Raw genomic sequence first — 18,622 nt, forward strand, 5'->3', positions numbered from 1 at the left:
GTGTGGATTTTTTTTCCATCTGTAACTTGAATTTTGAAATCAGTAGTGTTATAACTACAGTTATTACTACACTCACTGATTAGTACATTCCTTTGTGTCTTAAAGTTGTAACATTTCTGGGGCAAGTATTCAGTTTTGCTTTCTTTGTTTTCGAAGTAGTACACCAAGCTTCAAACCTGTATGCATCCCCCTTACCCTCCCTGGTCTGGCCTTGGGGAATTCTGCTTTAGAGTGTCGTTACCTAACCGGAAGAGGAGCACAAATTACAGTGTCATTTCTGACTTGGAGCAGGACTGCACTTAGTGAATTACTTTGTTCCTAGATTGCCCCATCCCCTCCTGCACTCAGCCCCCGGGCTCAACAGCCACCCTTTCTTCCAGACTGTTAGAGCGTGAGGGTCTCTTGTCCGCAAGGATAGTCATGTTGCCTTTGAGACTTGTCTGTTCTTGATCCCAAGAGTCCCCACATGCTTTGAATATTTTGGGAGGAAGAACCCATAGGTTATTGTACATAGGGTATTTAATTCTAATAAGGTCTTCTTCTAAGTATTTGTACTTCAAGGCCACTTTGGGCAGGGTAATTCGCCTGTTAACTGCTTACAACTTTCTTCTTTTATCTGTTTAAAAATCAGAATGGTTTCAGGGTCATGACACAGCCTTTTTTCACCCTGTGATGCTTGGACTTCTCTGCCAAGAACCTAATGAACTGTAAAAAAAGATTTTGGATTCCAGAAGGTGGTGTGCTTTCCCTGAGCGCTTCTGTGTAGGGTAGAACCAAGAGAGTGTATACATCAGCAGTGACTCTGATGTTGTCCAAAGGACCGATTTGCACTTCATTCCTCCCCCCAGTAACATCTTGCTGACTCATTTCTCCCTTCAAGCTCTGAAGGAAGAAAGGTCTGAGAGCAGATGAGCAGGTTTTGTCCTGCTTGTGGAGAAGCTAGTTTGATTTTGTGGTACTGATAACAGCAAGGAGGTGGGTGGTCCACATTTCAACCTACCTGTCACTTAGAACTGTTAGGGATGGGATTTGAGACAGCACTTTGAATGCTTAAGAATAATGACAATCATATTAAAACTGAGGTGTTTAAACCTAGACTTTGGTATCAAGTAGAATGGTGGGCTTAAGGATGTATCCTGAAGAACCATCTTTTATAGAACACCTAGAAAAGCTGGATAAAACATAACATTCTTTTCTTCTCACCTTTTTGTTTAGATATGAAATCATTTGGTAGAATGTACCAATCCTAAGTATATAAGTATATAGCTCAGTAAGTTTACATGCATGTATATATATACCTATGTGACAACCACCCAGATGAAAGTATAGAACATTTCCAGCACTCCAGAATGAAGGAAACTGGCTCCTTCATCCCCATCTGGAGGGGGATCTAACTTGAGTGGCAATTTAGATTTTTGACATGAGCATACACATCCCCTCAAATGTTTTTGCTTTCTTATGGTCAGGGACTTGTATTATTCTGAGTCCAGCTACCTGAATAGCACTTTAGTATCACATGAGTGTTTTAACAGATAGTACAAATAAATAATAGAAATCGGGGCGGGGGAGTGCTGTTCTTGATATAATTTACCTTAACATAGCAAGGGGCTAGCAGCACAGGGGCATTAATTTCAGTAACAAGTGTTGTGTGTGTGTATGTGTAAAGTGTGGGGAGTCAAAGGTCGTTAACAGGTCAGAAACAAGGAAAATTCACTAAGGAATGGTCACATGTGACAGAGTTCATGTGGAGCCTAACTTCTTGCAACACTGCAAGAGTTTCAAAAAGAAGAGAACAAGTGAGATAGTCTGAGAACTAGAATTAGAGATATAGGAAGAAATCTTTTAGATTGTTTTTACTACCAAGGAAGTTTTCACTTGATGTTCTGGTCTTCCTTTCTCCAAAGGTTGTTTGAACATTTTTTGCTTGTCATAGTTGGCCAACTCAGATGTCAGGAATTGAATTGGAAGATGGCTGGGAATAAACAACCCTGGCGCTAGCAGCTTATAGGAACTGAATCTGTTTGGAAGGATGGACATGCAATATCGTTTTCCCTTTACACCATCAGCCTTCACTATCAACAGATTGAGCTACTGCTTTTTCTTACCCTTTTATCTTAGCCTTTGTCTCTCTAATTTCCACGGTTTCTGTCTTCCTTTTCTCAGCATCCTATGACTCCCACAGCCACTTTAGACCTCTGCGGTTTTCAGATAATTCTTTAGGAAATTGTAGATTGGCCAGTAGGTAACCTGTTTCCTCTGTGAGAGAGATTAAGCTGGTTTTAGAGAAGGCCCCGGCCTAGACTTGCGTTGGCTTTGGCCAGTAGTTGGCCTGCATTCTTAGGGAAGGAACCCCCAGGACTGTGGGAGGATAATTTGAAAGTTCTTGGTGTGGTAGAGAGAACATAAATGGGCTTGAGAACTAGACACTTCTGGGCTCAAATCTCAGCGCTGTCACTGGCTTTGTGATCTCAGGTGTAACATGTAATTGCTCTGAACCTCAGATTCTCCTATGTAAAATGAAAACAATTCCTGTCTTATAGGGTTATTATGATTGTTAGAAAATAATTTATATAAAATACTCTCTATAGTACTTTATGAAAGTTAAATATATAGTAGTTATTAACTTAATAAAACCAAATGAACAGTAATGTTTAGAAACCACTTGCATGCTCAGAACTCAGATGTTGATAATTAAGGGATAGTCATGAAGTTCTGTAGTCCTGTGACATTTGAGGACTTACCTCACCATTGTTAAATACTTTACTACAGGGTGAATCCATTCATCAGACTGACCTTAAGATTCATAGTAAGATAGAGGTGTATCCTAGATGGTCGAAAATATTAGATGTTGCAACAGGAAGCTTTTGGTAATAGCAAAAACAGGATGTCCCCCATTGTTAACGAACAGGTACCAGGTGACATTGAGGGAGCAACAAGATCTGTCAGTACATGGTGGGGTGGGAGTGAGGGGACTGGCAGGCACTAGTAAAACTTGCTGAAGAAGGTGGGGGCTTTCAGGGAGCTGATGGAATTTGGAGTCTTGGCCTATACTTGCTCAAGTGGGAAAAGCCTTGCCTTGGTAGGAAGGTGATAGGAACACTTCATTTTCTGGGACCAAGTGAAGTATGCTTCCCATGATTGCCTTCTGCTCTACAAGTAGCAGCAGGATATGTGTACAAGAGTGGGCTGGGGGATTGTGCTGCTGTATGCCAGGGAGGGGAGGGCCAGTGTGCGCCAGGCAGGAAGCTAAGGGTAGTGGGTACAAAGTCAAGGAATACCAGATCACTCTAGGTAGGGTGGCTCTTCCAGAGACACTTTAGATTTCTAAAAGGTATCATTTTCTAGGATCCCTTCTATTTTCTGTACTCTTTTTTTTCTGCACTGCTAAAATCACTTCTTCCTCCTGCCTGCATTAACCACAAGTAATTGGTCTGGTGGCTGGGGCTTGGGCGGCAGCAAATAGCCATTTCTGTAATATCAGCCCTAGAGCAATCACGTGGGCAGGGTATGGCTAACCAGAGAATGGAGTTTTTCAGCTTGCATTCATAACTGGAAATAAAGTGCTGTCCTTATTCTCCTCCTGCAGGTCGGTGAGCTGGTAAAGGTTACGAAGATTAATGTGAGTGGTCAGTGGGAAGGGGAGTGTAATGGCAAACGAGGTCACTTCCCATTCACACATGTCCGTCTGCTGGATCAACAGAATCCCGATGAGGACTTCAGCTGAGTATAGCTCAACAAACAGTTTTGCTGACAGATGGGAACAATCTTTTTTTTTTCCAATTGCCATCTATACAATTTTCTTACAGATGTCAAAGCAGTCTAGTTTATATAAGCATTCTGTTACCTGTGATCTTTTTCAGACTGAACTACTCCATCCCTAGTCTGATTTACCATATTCAGGGTACGAAACTGGAGGGCTTGTGTGTTAACTTTTGAATTGGCAATTTTAGGTGGTAGTAACATTGCCTGAGTGTATCTGAAGGGACAGGTATCTTACCTCCCTTCTCTCAGACAGTACAAATCAACCTGTGGAAAACTGATGGACAGGAGAGAAGTGTTGCACACTGCTTACCCTGATTTATTCAGCGGTTTTGTTTTCATTCTGAAACCATGCTATCAAATGGCAATAGACTGTTCCCTTCCACCCCCATAAAGTAATCATGCACCGTGTGAATAGTGCCCAGTGGGATTGCTTTCTCATTTATAGAACATGACCATTGTATGACTCATTCTGACAGTTCAAATCCTGAGGATTCTGAGGACACTACTAGAAGCATTTGTCTTCCTTCCCAGTCAATGCTTCACACTTTTTCTTGGGATTCTTTCAAGCCTGGTAATTCTTTTTCCCCAAACCTACGAATAGGTTATTCTCAAGATAAATGTTTACTTTCATTCCAGATGATAAGCAGGATGTGCAGAGCACTTTATTCAGTGCATAGCTTTAAGCCAGTATTGGATTCACTGCGTGGACAGCCAAACTCCCAGCTTTCTGCCATCTCTCAAGGGGTCATTGTAGGTTCACATTGCTACCACAGCTAAATAGACTTCTGGCTAATGGGATCCAGCAGGGCCATTCTCCTGAGTGCCAGTATCCTATCAGGGGACTCCTTGGAATTCTTAGCTTCTACTTGGAGTGGAAGGACCAATCACTTAGAATATTCCGTAGACGGTTGGGGTGCCAAATTCTGCCCTTTGCTTTATGTACAACTTGTATAAAGGTCAAGTTAAAATTACATGAGTTTGGGGATAGGGTTAGTGCTTTGAAAAATATTTGAACCAATCATGAATTACTTATGTATTATTCATTTCATATGGCCAGAATAGTGCTTGAAGTACATTATGTTATAAACTGCCTTTATTTTGGGCTCTTTTTCTTTGTGTTCAGGTTTAGTTTACAAACCCTTTTAAGTATGGAATGGTTTATACGGGGTCAGGTGCTCCAAAGAATTGACTTCTGAGACCAGAAATGAGCTAGGCTATTTAGATTATAATATGAAACTTTCAAAGTTAGTTCCCAGTCTAGAAGCACTTACTGGTCTGTGGCGTGATATGACCAATAGAAATACCTTGTTTTTTGCCTTGGGCCTCATTTTAGAAAAGTAATGTGTCTTTCCAATTGTTTTGCATAGGTTAAGATTAATTTGCATTCATTGAACATATGCCAAATCATGGTATCCCAGTGACTAGCACAATGCCTGGCACAGTCGACGTTCAGATACTCGTGTGAGTGAATGAGGGGTGTGCAGAAGCTCATTGTATGGCACAGGGAAGCCAGCTGGCACAAGATTACATACATTACCACAAGCAAACTAATGAGTTGACGCTAATTTAATATATTTTTACCTCACACTAAGGTAATGCTTGATAAGGACATTAATACTCAACTTTTAAAATGTTAGCACAGTGCTATGCACATAGTGGGTGCTCAATAATGTTGAATGGACAGATTTGCAATACTAGACTTAATTCCATCTGACTACTTTGTTAAATTTTCAGTTAGAGCATAGATACTGTAAAATCCAAATACACATTAAATCTTGTTTTCCTGAAAGTATGACATTTAAAGTATTTGTAGAAAAGCTTTGTCACAACTGATTTGAATGTTTGTATTTTTTTTTGCCTTCAACTTTGATATTGGCTTGTAATGTCTCTTTTCATCGTATGTAATATTGGTGGAACATGCAGCTCTACCCAAGTCATAAGAATTTCTCAATGATTGGTTGTCCAAAGCCATTACATGAACTGTTGGATTGGATTTGGCTGGGTGTGGCAGTTGTTGGACTTTAAGAAATCAAAGGACTTCTTATAAGTATCTTCCAAAAGCAAATGCTAGAATCCTATTCAAGTGCATATGTACATTGTCACAGAGCAAAATAAACAGAAATTGGCTGCTATATTTTATATAATAATTTCTGCAAAAGCCCATTTTTTGGATACTAATATTTGACATGATTAATTCTTATTAATTTGTTGGAATTGTTTATTGTTAATAATGCAAATAGATAATTTTTAATTATCCTTAAGTAACATTTCACTGTTAATGGTTTGAAATGGATGATAAGCAAACCAATTTGAAATAAAATACAAACATATGCCATTGTATTATAACACTATACACTTTCTTGACAGTTAAATTTAAGAAAAAATGGTTTGGGTTTTTGTTTTTTTGTTTTTTTGTTTTTTTTTGTTTTTTTTTTAGCATGTATTGTATATGTTTATAGTATATGTAGTAAATAAAAATATGGCCAAATGCTTGGCTTGGTGATCTTTTGAAGAAAGTAATCTTTGAATATTTTTCACAAAAGAGCTAAGTCTTTTATGCTTAAGGAATAAAAGATAAAGAAACAATTATACACACTCTGTGGGTGCTCATAAAAGATGGGATCAATCATTGGTATTATTTCGAAGGGTCTCCAGAAGTCATGAAATAGTGATTTGACTATAAGATGAATGATTATATAATGATTGGAAAGCTGGAATGTTGTGGACAGATAACAACAAACTTGTCCAGAAATGGTTATATGCGGGTATAAAGAAAATATGGATGTGGTAGGGGGCTTTGTAAAGCAATTGAAAAGCAGTTGAGAAGTGTGGATGTTATACAACAGGTTTTTAGAATGTCAGTGTGATTTCTTTTTTTATGTAAGTAGCACTTTTTCAGGGTAGATAATTTAGGAAATTTAAAAAAGTTAAACGTTATGTCTTCCCATCCTTTCTCAAAGCACATGTATATTTAGATGCATACACAGTGTGTGAATATATACACCTTAAAGGTTGACTTTATACTCCATAGTCTTATGTCCTGTAGGTAGTGAAGTTTTAAAATGAAAAGGACAAGCTTTGCCAGTCATTTATAGAGTATTCTGCCTTGGACCCAAAACAGACATCTAGTTACTGCTGTATACATAGCAGAGTATCAACCCAGAGGTTAATAAAGGGAACTACTGCAAGGGAGCCGTCTTTGCCATACACACACTTAACAGCAAGGTGATGTAAGTATTTTTCCACTTTTTATCAAGAAAATAAGCTGCCAAATCCTGTAGTAGGTTGAGTGTTGGGTTCCTTTACATAGCCTGGAGTGCTCATTAACAGCTTATGTTTTGTGAACCTGATCTTCAGATTAAAGTCTATTCCTCTTACAGATGTGAAGAGAGAAGTGGCCCCATCCATAGATGAAAATATGAAAATGGTCTTTCAAAGTTTGGCAGGAGGAAGCTAAGAATTTGGAACCCTGCTTCCACATATATCATGAAGAAAAAGAAATGGGGAGATAAGGTAGGGGGCCAAGAAGAGCTAGCTATTTTAAGAAGTGAGGTTCAAAGAGAGCAGGGCTTAAGGATCCTCTAGGGATACAGGTCGAAGCGAGCTTAACTTGCCTCCCCTTAACTCTGGCTTAAGTGTCACTTTCTCAGAGATGTCTTCCCTGAACTCCTAAATCCCATTTATAATCATCACATCATTCACCTTCACAGCGCTCCTCTCAGATTGTAATGATTTCTGTGATTTCATTCCTCCTCCTCTGTTAGACTACAAGTCTGTTCCGTCAGGGCAGGAGCCACATCTAATTTGTTCATCATTTTGCCGCCACAGCCCAGCACAGAGCCTGGCTCACAGCAGGCAATACCTATTGATCGAATAACGTTTTCCTCAGCAGGGTTTGAGTCTGGGGAATAGGGACCCCACTGGTTACGTCTCTGCTGTCCCCAGTGTCTCTGGTCTTGTGTATGCTCGGAGACCGTAGGTTCGTTTTAATATTGGTCAGAATAAAACCATTTCTGAAGGTTTTTCTGTTGCAGAAACATGAAATGCTTGACAAAGCCCAGTCTCAAAGGTTCTGGTGCTTTCTTTCCTTTTCCATAGAAGAGGAGGTGACTGGATCAGTTAGAGGGGAGCTGTACTTTTACAATGAAGATTATTCAAAAAAGCTGAATTCCATTAAAAAAATGTCAAGATTATGTCCAAATTATCTTGTTCTAAAATACCAGTTGTAATAGAAATAGCTTAATATAGCCTAAGCAATATTCAAAGTAGTTATTCCTTATCCTTTTGTCATTTAGGTCTTTCAATAACAGACCTCAGAGGCAGCAACTCAAGAAAGCACCCAGGAGGGGCAGGGTCCTTGTGAATTCTCTCTGTGCACTATGGTAAACAGCATGACCCCGTTCTAATGTCAAAGGAGGTAGGAAGTAAAGACAAAATTGGCCTGAGTCTGAGGCCCGAATCCTTTTATGAGCCTTGTGATATAACAAGAAAAAAGGAGAAAGCTAGATCCCATCCCCAAAAAAGAAAGTAACAAGAGGAAGTGGTTTTATGTAAATTCTCTGGCCACATCTTTTCTCCCACTAGAATCAAGTTCTTCCCCTACTTTCACTTTATCTTTTGAATAAGAAATTGCCCGCATTTCTTATTTCCCTTGTTAAACGTAATGCCTGAGGGGTTAGGTTTATGGCTGAACCAACTAGTTGTTTCTTTTTCTTTCTTTCTTTCTTTTTTTTGTCCCAGCTAGTTGTTTCTTATTCCTTAGCAAGCTCTGTCATTTGATTAAGGGCAGTCTTTTTTTTGTTGTCATGGCAACCAACATTTACATAAGCAAGAACTAGGGAAAAACGTTTGTTGTTTGGAATGATTTGTGGTTAATTTCGTCATAATGGAAAGATAAAATACTAACTTGGTGGGCTAGCAGCTAGAATTTGGAACAACAGGATGGACTTTTCCTGTTCTTTTTAGTAAGATCTATTTGATAGGTACCACTTTTGGCTATCAAAAAGAACCCTGATGTCTGGGAAAAAAGGAATGCATGCAATTAATGATCTTTAGTTCTGTCCTTGATCACATTTTCAGGAGCAGTTAGGATATGGTGTATGTGTGGGTGCCTTTTCTTGTAAAGAAGAGGTTATTGATCCAGAATCTCGATCCCTAGGGAAGCCACAGATAGACTCATAAGGGAGTGTGGCAGAGATTGCTTACTCAAAGCCATGTTGTTTCTTCCTGTGCACCCTGCGTTTCCCAGGCTCTCTTGCATTACATGTGACCATGTGATTGAGTTCAGCCAATAGACTGTGTACAGAAGTACCTGCACCCCTTTCAGGCCTGGCCTACAGAAACCTCTCACAGGAGCTCCTCCATGCTTTTCCTTTCCATCAGGTGGGAATGGAGATGACACCCAGGACCGAGCCTTCATCCACCTGAGTGCAAAGTGACTACACGGAGAACGGCCTCTTTGGCTTGGTGACCGGCTTAGTTAGCAAGAAATAAACTTTTGTTTATATGTTTTAAGGTCGAATAGTTAACATTAGTTACCCTACTCTGACTAATACGAGGGAGTTGAATTGGGTAGATGGGACGGCCAACTGGCAAATTGTTAGGACCACACAATGCTAAAGCTTAGTAGAAATCAGTAAGGTGCTTCAGGCACCTAGATAACCAACAAATAATTTTGTTAGTGTAAGTATGTCCTATGTAATACCTGAAGTTGAAATTTAACTGGGCATCCTGTATTTTTATTTGCTAAATCTGGCAACTCTATCCCTGGTCTCCCCTTTAGAGAAACACCGCTGCAGGGCTGCTGCTTTTTCCTCCAGGGGAGATGAATTCTGAAGCAAAAAACAATCCAAGCCAGGAGAGCTGGGGCCAACCAGCTCATTCCATAGCTTACTTTCTTGTCATCTTGTTAATTGCCCCAAGTGTAAGTCCCACCTCTCATTTTGTTACTGGCATCCTCAAGCTGTACTAGGTCTTTTCACTGACCACACATCCCCCATTTTTGGACTTCACTCCATCTTTGAAGCTTTTGGCAAACTGTTATGCTCCCTACCCTCTTTACTGTCACCAAATTTCTTCTGATTTATTAAAGCTATTTGACAACTGGATCACAGAGTTTCTTGCCAAGGCCAGCTGTCATCTGGGGTTACCCATCCATCACCTTGGCCTCTCACATTTTTGACCACCTCAGATCCATTATCTTGTACTGCTATATCCCCAGAATTTTAAACATCTCATTCCAGCTTCTAGCCTTCCAGTTCTCTCAGTCTTCCCAAAGCCCTTGTTCTTCCATTTCAAGGCAGCTTCTAGTTCCTAAACTCCTCAACTATCAGCCATCTACTATCCCTTTTTTTCTAGTTAGATAATGATCAAATATATAAGATATTGTCAGGTCTTAGATATATCCAACTGCCTACTGAACAACTTTAGGATATCTTGAAGGCACCTCAGACTCAGTTTCTTCCAGACTGGATTCATCGTCCCTCCCCTCATCTGCCCCTCATCCACATTCCCTGTCTCAGTGACTGTCACTAGTTGGCTAAGCCAGAAACCTGGGGACCATCTTTTATTCCTTCCTCTCGAGAGTCCATCATCCCCTTTACCAAGTCCTAACTCCTAAGCATTTAAAATCAGTCCACTTATCTCCATCCCCACTGCTGTTACCTCAGTTCAAACTGCCAATATTTTTCATCTGGGTGACCTCAGAAGCCACCTAGGTGCCTTTAGTTTTGGCCCCTCCAATCCTTTTGTTATATTGCAGCCTTAGTGAGCTTTCTATATATTATATTCTGCTTCAGCAGATATCTAAACTCCCTAAAAAGGGACACAGAGCTCTTTGTGTTCTAGTTCCTGCTCCTCTCTCCAGCCTCCCTTCTCCTCACTTCCTCTGCTGTGCTCTGGCCTCCAGCCATACTGAATTTGTGTCCTTTCTTTATCTTCTTACCCACCTATTCACCCCTCCAGGCTGTACCTCTCTCTGGCTCACCTTCAATTACTAGTCTTATCAGACACTCTAGTTTGGATTGTGTATCTGTTCCATCTCCTCTCGGCAATATGTGCTTACACTTCTCACACTGAGCTGAAATTGCCTGTGCACATATCTGTCACAAGACCAAGACTTCTCACTGTATTTCCAGCACCCAGTCCTGCTTGACACACAGCAGATACCCAGAGTGTGTATTTTGAATAACAGGACAGGTGGGCTAGAGGTCATCAAAGTCAGGTGGGAGCAATGGGTAGTAATAATCCTAGGGACTTAAAGTTACCGTGTCAGCTTTCGCTGCAAAATAAACCACATCAGTACTTAGTGGTTTGGAACAACAATCTTTTATCTTACAACTCTACAGCTCAGCAATTTGGGTTGGGTTCTGCTGGGCTATTCTTCTGGTCTGGGCTAGTCACACTGACATATATCTGAGGTCAGCTTCTGGTTGGCTGGGGGCTGGCTGGTCTTGGATGGCCCTCAGCTGACAGAGTTTAATCTCTGCTTCCTGTGATCTTCCATCCTCCAACAGGGTAGCCTGGACTGGTTCTCATGGCTATTGACAGGGTTCCAAGAGAACAATGGAATCACACAAGGCCTCTTAAGGCCTAGCTTTAGAACTGACACAATGTCAATTCCACTGCATTCTGTTGCTCAAAGCAAGTCACAAGGCCAGCTCAGATTCAAGGAGTGAAAAAAGAGACTCCACCTCTTGATGCAAGAAGCTGTAAAGTCATACTGCAGAGGGGTCTGGATGTAGGAAGAGTGAAGGATTGTGGCCGTTTTGGGACTCTACACAGCTACCCCAGAGAAACTATTTGCCTAAAATGTATGAAGAAGCACAGATTACTAGGAAGCATCATCACTGGGTGAGTCAATCCCCAAATGTTCATAGTTTTTCTTCATTTTATTTTGTAACTGAACATGTTGCATGTGTAATTATGATTTTTAGTACCTGTTAAGTAGGTGTTTGAAACTGGATCATGGGGACTGTTTGAGAAGAAAGGCCCTTAGAAAAATGTCACTGAGAATGAAGACTGTGATGGGAAGCTTCATAAGGGAAGAGGCTGTGTCTACTTTATTAACTTTTATCTATAGCATCTCACATGATTAGCACATGGAAAGCACTCAGCAAATATATTGAATGAATAATAGCAAACCTCTACTTACTATTGTAAAGGACAGCTGAATGTCTAGTCTCACAAGCAGTGCTGCTGCGTGTGGATGTGCAGGTGATGCCCTTCCCAAAGACATGCCAAGCAGGGAGGAGGAGTGAAGCTGAAATCCAGCCTGCACTGTGGTAGCCAAGAAGCAGGCCTGGTCCCTGGCTTCATCTGCCTGCAGGAGGCATCACTTTAAATTCAAAGTCCCATTTTGCTTACTAAGCAATGAGCCCCTAGAGCTGCATCTATGTGGAAAGGGCACCTATTTTATTATAAGTCTCACAAAAGTTCCCTGTGGGCTAGCAGGGCCCCAATACTCAACCTAAGGTAGCAGAGAAATGGTTACTGAGGAACATGAGATGGCACAAAATGCACAAAGCAAGAAAATTAAGTAAGCACAAAACTGTTCTTATGAGTGAATCAAGATAAACGAATGAGGGATTAAGAGAACCAGGAGCAAGAAAAAAACAAAAGACTTGGGTTAGTATGTCTGAATCGAATTCAGAGACCAACTGAGAGTTAACAGAGAGACCAGAACACTGAAGCACACAAAATATGATTTGTTTCTATAAAAGGCAAATCTATAGAGACAAAAAATAAATGGTTGCCTGGGGCTGAGAGTAGGAATGGGGATTGACTGTAAACGGGTTCAAAGTTTCATTTTCGTGTGATGGAAATGTTCTAAAATTAGATTGCAGCAATGGTTGTACAAGTCTGTAAATGTACTAAAAGTCACTGAATGCTGTGCTTAAAATGGGTGGATTGTATGGTATGTAAATTATATCTCAATAAAGCCATTTTAAAAACATTGTCTTGTCAGTGTTAGTGTCACTAAAAGCAGACAAAACGTCTCTGATGTGATACAAGAGGAAGCTTACAGCAAGAACCACCTCTGAGGCATTCAAACCCCCTAAAATTGAATCTGACTCTAATCCAGCTATTAGTTTACAGGACATATGAGGAATAGAGGAACAAGTTAAATAACACCATAGGAAGCTGAGGAAACGAATCCAGGACGTGAGGTATTCCACAAAACAAATGGCCCAGTTTCTTCTCAATTCAATGACATGAAAAAGGACAGGAAGGGAGATCTGTTGTGGATAAAAAGAGATGAGAACTATCAACTGACGCTCTCTGTGGACTTAGTGTGTATCCTGACTCAGGTAAAGCAACTGGAAAAAGACACCAGGCAAACATGGGAAAGTGAACATGGATTGGATATTAGACGATGTTGAGAAATGTTAGTTTTGGGGGTGTAACAGTTATTATATAATAACAAAATCTGTTAGTGATACTGTGGGAGACAAATTTTAGAGCCCCCAGAAGGAACTCAGTCCTGCTGACCCCTTGATTTTCTTATTCACCAGGACCATGAAATAATAAATTTGTGTTGTAAACCACAAAGCTTGTGGTAATGTGCTGTATTAGTTATATGAAAGTGTTACAGATATGTTCATGAATATAGCCTTTTGATTCAACTGAATTATTTTTAGCACAAATTCCCAGGAGTAGGACTCCTGGGTCATGGCTGTTACCACCATTATTAAATTGCTTTCCAAAGGATGTTTACCACTTGTCAACACTACTAACAGAATAACCTGGAAAGTGTGGACCACCATTGCACTTCTTTTTTTTTCCCCAAAGCAATTTATTTATTTATTTTTTTTGAGGTACACCAAGTTCAATCATCTGTATTTATACACATATTCCCGTATTCCCTCCCTCCCTCGACTCCCCCCCACCATTGTACTTTTAAAAGATAATTTATAAGTAGGTCTCCTATAGCAGTGTGAATGTGTTTAACACTATTGAACCATATACTTAAAAATGGTTAGGTGATAACTTTATGTGTATTCTTACTTTAACTTTAAAAAGAGAATTTAAAAAATTTAAAAAGTATATCTCAGTCACTTTATTTGTATATTTTTATTACTAGTGAAAATGAATCTATTTCCATTTATTTACCCCTTAAATTTCCTCATGTATGAATTACCAGGTTATATCCTGTGTGTATTTTATTTATTGGATTAACTGTTTATTCAAATAGTCAGTTTTTACTTTTAATGCTGAAAAAGTATTCCTACACAGATCTGACAGATATTTGATTGTGTTTTATGTACTAATATTTTGATAGGTTGGTTCTTAAACTTATCTCATTAAAGTTAAAAAATAATTGGTGAATGGCATAAAGTTTAGACCTAACTTCTTTCTAATTTACTCTTGTCCTCAAGCCACTTTTTAGATAATCCTTTCTTATTCCTATGTCAAAATCTTGAGAGGTTTGGGAGTGATGGGTTTTACAAGTGATATGGAGAACATCAGAATCTTGATCTGAATCAACCATAAAAGTAGAAGGATGCGGATGCGGTGGATGGCTTATGTTCCCACGCCTCTCTAGGATTGAGGAGAAATGGCAGGACTGAGGAGGTGCCAGGGGAGCCACCTGTACTCTCATATTCCGGCACAGTAAGAACGGCACAGTAAGAACGTGGGTATTTTCCTGAGGGTAAAATGGACAAGACAATAAATTGCTGGGCTGAAGAAGCTTGCTTGTAACCCCACAGAACCTGCCAGAGAACTCTCACAGGTGTCTGCAGGAAAGCCAGTCACTGGCTGCCTGTCGTTTATACAACTGAGGAGAAGTTATTCCAGCAATGCAACTGTGGTTCCATATTAGGAAATCTATTAATATAATTAACTGTACATACTAATTAAAGAAGAAATCATAGTTGATAAAAATGGAGACTCAAAAAGCATCCCGTGAAAGCCAGCCCTCATTTTGGCTGTGTTGGGTCTTCCTTGCTGCACAGGGCTTTTCTCTAGTTGCGACGAGTGGGGGCTACTCTTTGCAGCAGTGTGCGGGCTAATTGCGGTGGCTTCTCTTGTTGTGGATCACAGGCTCTAGGCTCATGGGCTTCAATAGTTGTGGCACATGGGCTCAGTAGTTGTGGCGCATGGGCTTAGTTGCTACACAGCATGTGGGATCTTCCCGGACCAGGGATGGAACCTGTGTCCCCTGCATTGGCAAGTGGATTCTTAGCCATTGCGCCACCAGCAAAGTCCCAACCCTCATTTTTAATAAGCTCTTGCCAAATTAGAAATAGAAGGATCCCTTTAACTGATTTAAAAAAAAACTATTTATCAGAAACCAATAGTAAAGATCACCCTTAATGGTGTGAAATATTAGAGACATTAAAATCAGAAATTCAACAATAATGCCTATTGATGCTCTCTTATTCTATATTTCTCTGAAGCTCCACATCTATGTAATAAGGAATGAAAAGTAAATAAGAATTATACATATTATAAAGCAAGAAAAAATTTTTAGTACTTAACTCTGGAGAGCTGAGCCAATTAACTGAAAAGCTATTAGAACTAATAAGAAAGTTCAAGGCAATTGGATGCAAGATAACTATTCAAAAATCATTAATTCCCATATATACCAACAGTAACAATCAGAAATGAAAAGCAGAGGGAGAGGGACTTCCTAGGTGGCTCCGTGGTTAAGAATCCGCCTGCCAATGTAGGGGACACGGGTTCCATCCCTGGTCCAGGAAGATCCCACATGCTGTGGAGCAACTAAGCCTGTGTGCCACAACTACTGAGCCTGCGTGCTGCAACTACTGAAGCCTGAGAGCCTAGAGCCCATGCTCCGCAACAAGAGAAGCCACCACAATGAAGAGTAGCCCCCGCTCGCCACAACCAGAAAAAGCCCACACACAGCAGCACAGCAACAAAGACCCAACACAGCCAAAAATAAATAAATTTATTATTAAAAAAAAAAAAGCAGAGGGAGATCCCATTTACAATATCAATAGCCTCCTAAATACTTGGAAATAAAATTAACCAGAAATATGTAAGATCTCTATAAGTCTAACTACACAAATATAATTAAAATCATATAAAAGACACATGAAAAATGCGGGAGAAATGTATTCTTGAGTGGGAAGACATTGAAAGATTTCCAGTTCTCTCCTAATTCATCTATAAATTCAGGGCAACCCCAATTAAAATCAAAAATGAATCTTGAGAGAACTTTTCAAGTTGATTCTCCAATTCACCTAGAAGAATAATAGTACAAAATGAGTGAAATTTTGGGGCTTCCCCCAGGGTCCAGTGGTTAAGACTGCGCTTCCAGTGCAGGGAGTACAGGTTTGATCTCTGGTTGGGGAACTAAAATCCCAAAAGAGTAAAGTTTTGAAGAAAAAAATTATCCTACCAGATATGAAAATGTGCTATTAAGCTGTTGCAATAAATAATATATTAAAATAAGAAGAGATAAACAAATCTACTAAATAGATTCTAGAATCAGATAAAAGAAAATTTTATATATAGTAAAGATGACATTTTCAAATCGATTTTAGAAGTAATGAAAAAAATTTAATAGCATTAGGCCTATTGGTTTTTTAAAAAAGGTCTCTACCTTTCCAACACACACAATTTCAAATATATTAAAGATGTAAAAGTTAAAAGCAAAACTATCAAAGAATAAGAAGAAAGAATAGGTGGATTTTTTGTACTGTTGAATGTCCAGAAGACTATTAAAGCATGATACAAAATTGAGAGGCCCAAAAGGAAAAGACTGAAGACCTAGCAACAAAATATTTGAAACTTCAATTTAAAAGTCAGCATAACATATACACAATGGAATATTACCCAATCATAAAAAGGAATGAAATTGAGTTATTTGTAGTGAGATGGATGGACCTAGAGTCTGTCGTACAGAGTGAAGTAAGTCAGAAAGAGAAAAACAAATAGCATATGCTAACACATATATATGGAATCTAAAAAAATGGTACTGATGAACTCAGTGGCAGGGGAAGAATAAATACACAGATGCAGAGAACAGACTTGAGGACACGGTGGCGGGGTGGGGTGGGAAGGAGAAGCTGGGACAAAGTAAGAGAGTAGCATTGACATATATACACTACCAAATGTAAAATAGATGGCTAGTGGGAAGGAACTGCATAACACAGGGAGATCAACTCAATGATTGGAGGGAGGGGATATGGGGATATATGTATAAATACAGCTGATTCCTTTTGTTGTACAGCAGAACCTAGCACAACCGTGTAAAGCAATTATACTCCAATAAAGATCTGGGGAAAAAAATCCTATGATAAACCATAACGGAAAAGACTATACAAATAGAACATATATATATATATATGTATATATAACAATCACTCTACAGCAGAAGTTAACACAGCACTGTAAATCAACTATATTTCAATTAAAAAAAGAAAAAAATCAGCATAAAGTTAAAAGACAAATGACAAAGGAGAAAATATTTGCGTCGTATACAATAACCAAAGAATTCCTATACATAATAAGAAAAAGAACTCAGCAGAAAAATGAACAAGGATAGTGACAGACAAATTACAGAAAAACACAAATAAAATCCTCAACCTCATTAAAACCCCAAAAATGCAAGTTAATGAAACATGATTCTCACCTCACCTACCAAGCTGTCAAAAATGAAAAATACGATAACATCCTGTGTTGGAGAGGATATAGAACCTGGCAGTCTCAAATGCTATCGGATTATGTGTAGATTGGTTTAACATTTTCAAAAAGCAATTTCACAGCGATCATAAAAACTATAAAGTGTGCATACACAAGAGGCTCCTAGGCCTTGAGTAAAATTCTGCTTTTGGAACTGAATGCAGTTTACATGAGTTACTTTCATTTGGTGAAAAGTCATTCAGCTGTGTACTTAAGATTTGCGCACTTTTCTTTTTGTATATTATAATTCAATATAAAATTGACCAAAAAAGTGTGCATACTCTTTGCCTTAATTATTTCCCTTCTAGAAAATAATTTTCCCTTCTAGAAATACCCTTGTATATGTGTAAAGATAGAAGGGGTTTGTTGGGTTATTTGTAGAAGCAAAACATTTTAAAGAGCTTAAATGTTTATCAATAGAGGATTGGTTAAATGATACAACACTGATTCAAAAGAATACCATAACATTATTAAAAAGAATAAGGTAGGTTTCTAGATACTATTGGAAAGATAGTCATGCTATATTAAGTAGAAAAAGCAATCTGCATAACAATATTGCAGCAGTAAGTTATTTTTATTTCTTTTAGTTCATCTTTTTATCCTCTAAAAGTAACACATAATTAAAGAATTTATGAAAATTAAAAAAGCTGAGGGCTTCCTAGGTGGCGCAGTGGTTAAGAATCCGCCTGCCAATGTAGAGGTCACGGGTTCGATCCCAGATCCAGGAAGATCCCACATGCTGCGGAGCAACTAAGCCCGTGTGCCAAAAAAAATAAAAATAAAAAATAAAAAAAGCTGAAAGTAAACCACCTGTAATCCCTAAACAAAACTCATTTGAACATTCTTTTAATGTCTAAGTATGATTGTATTTTTACCAATGCAATAATACTAAATATGAGATTTTATTTCTTGGCTTTTATACTTAATCATGTATTGTGACAAATTTTCATGTGACTGCATAGCTTCAAACACATTTCAACTGTAAAGATAATCCCATATATTACATTAAAATGTAAAGGCTATATATATATATGTATATACGTGGTAAAAAATTAAAGTCAAAAAAGTATAAAATAAAATTAGCCTATTTTTACACATAAAAACACAATAACCTTTTTGAAAAATAAGCCCTAAATTGCAACCTCCTGGAGGCAATGACTAATCATATTTTTTAACGTCTTATTTCCTTCTTGTAGTGGTTAGTACACTG

The 18,622-nt window shown here is 38.9% G+C and overlaps 1 protein-coding gene across 13 annotated transcripts in view; it reads left to right on the plus strand.

The window, feature by feature from the left end:
- The window catches only part of CRK (CRK proto-oncogene, adaptor protein), a 41,908-nt gene that overhangs the window by 17,227 nt on the left and 6,059 nt on the right, over positions 1–18,622 (plus strand). For 2 of the 13 annotated variants that reach the window (XM_057716498.1, XM_057716493.1), the window contains exon 3: positions 3,587–6,092. The exons of 1 other annotated variant lie outside the window; for it this stretch is intronic. In XM_057716498.1, the coding sequence (XP_057572481.1) occupies positions 3,587–3,594 (8 nt within the window). In that variant the 3' untranslated portion in view covers positions 3,595–6,092. 10 more of the 13 variants (XR_009050050.1, XR_009050051.1, XR_009050052.1 and 7 more) reach the window with 10 other exon arrangements.

The sequence above is a fragment of the Hippopotamus amphibius genome, chromosome 17 (assembly GCF_030028045.1).
Source record: "Hippopotamus amphibius kiboko isolate mHipAmp2 chromosome 17, mHipAmp2.hap2, whole genome shotgun sequence".
Lineage (NCBI taxonomy): Eukaryota > Metazoa > Chordata > Mammalia > Artiodactyla > Hippopotamidae > Hippopotamus > Hippopotamus amphibius.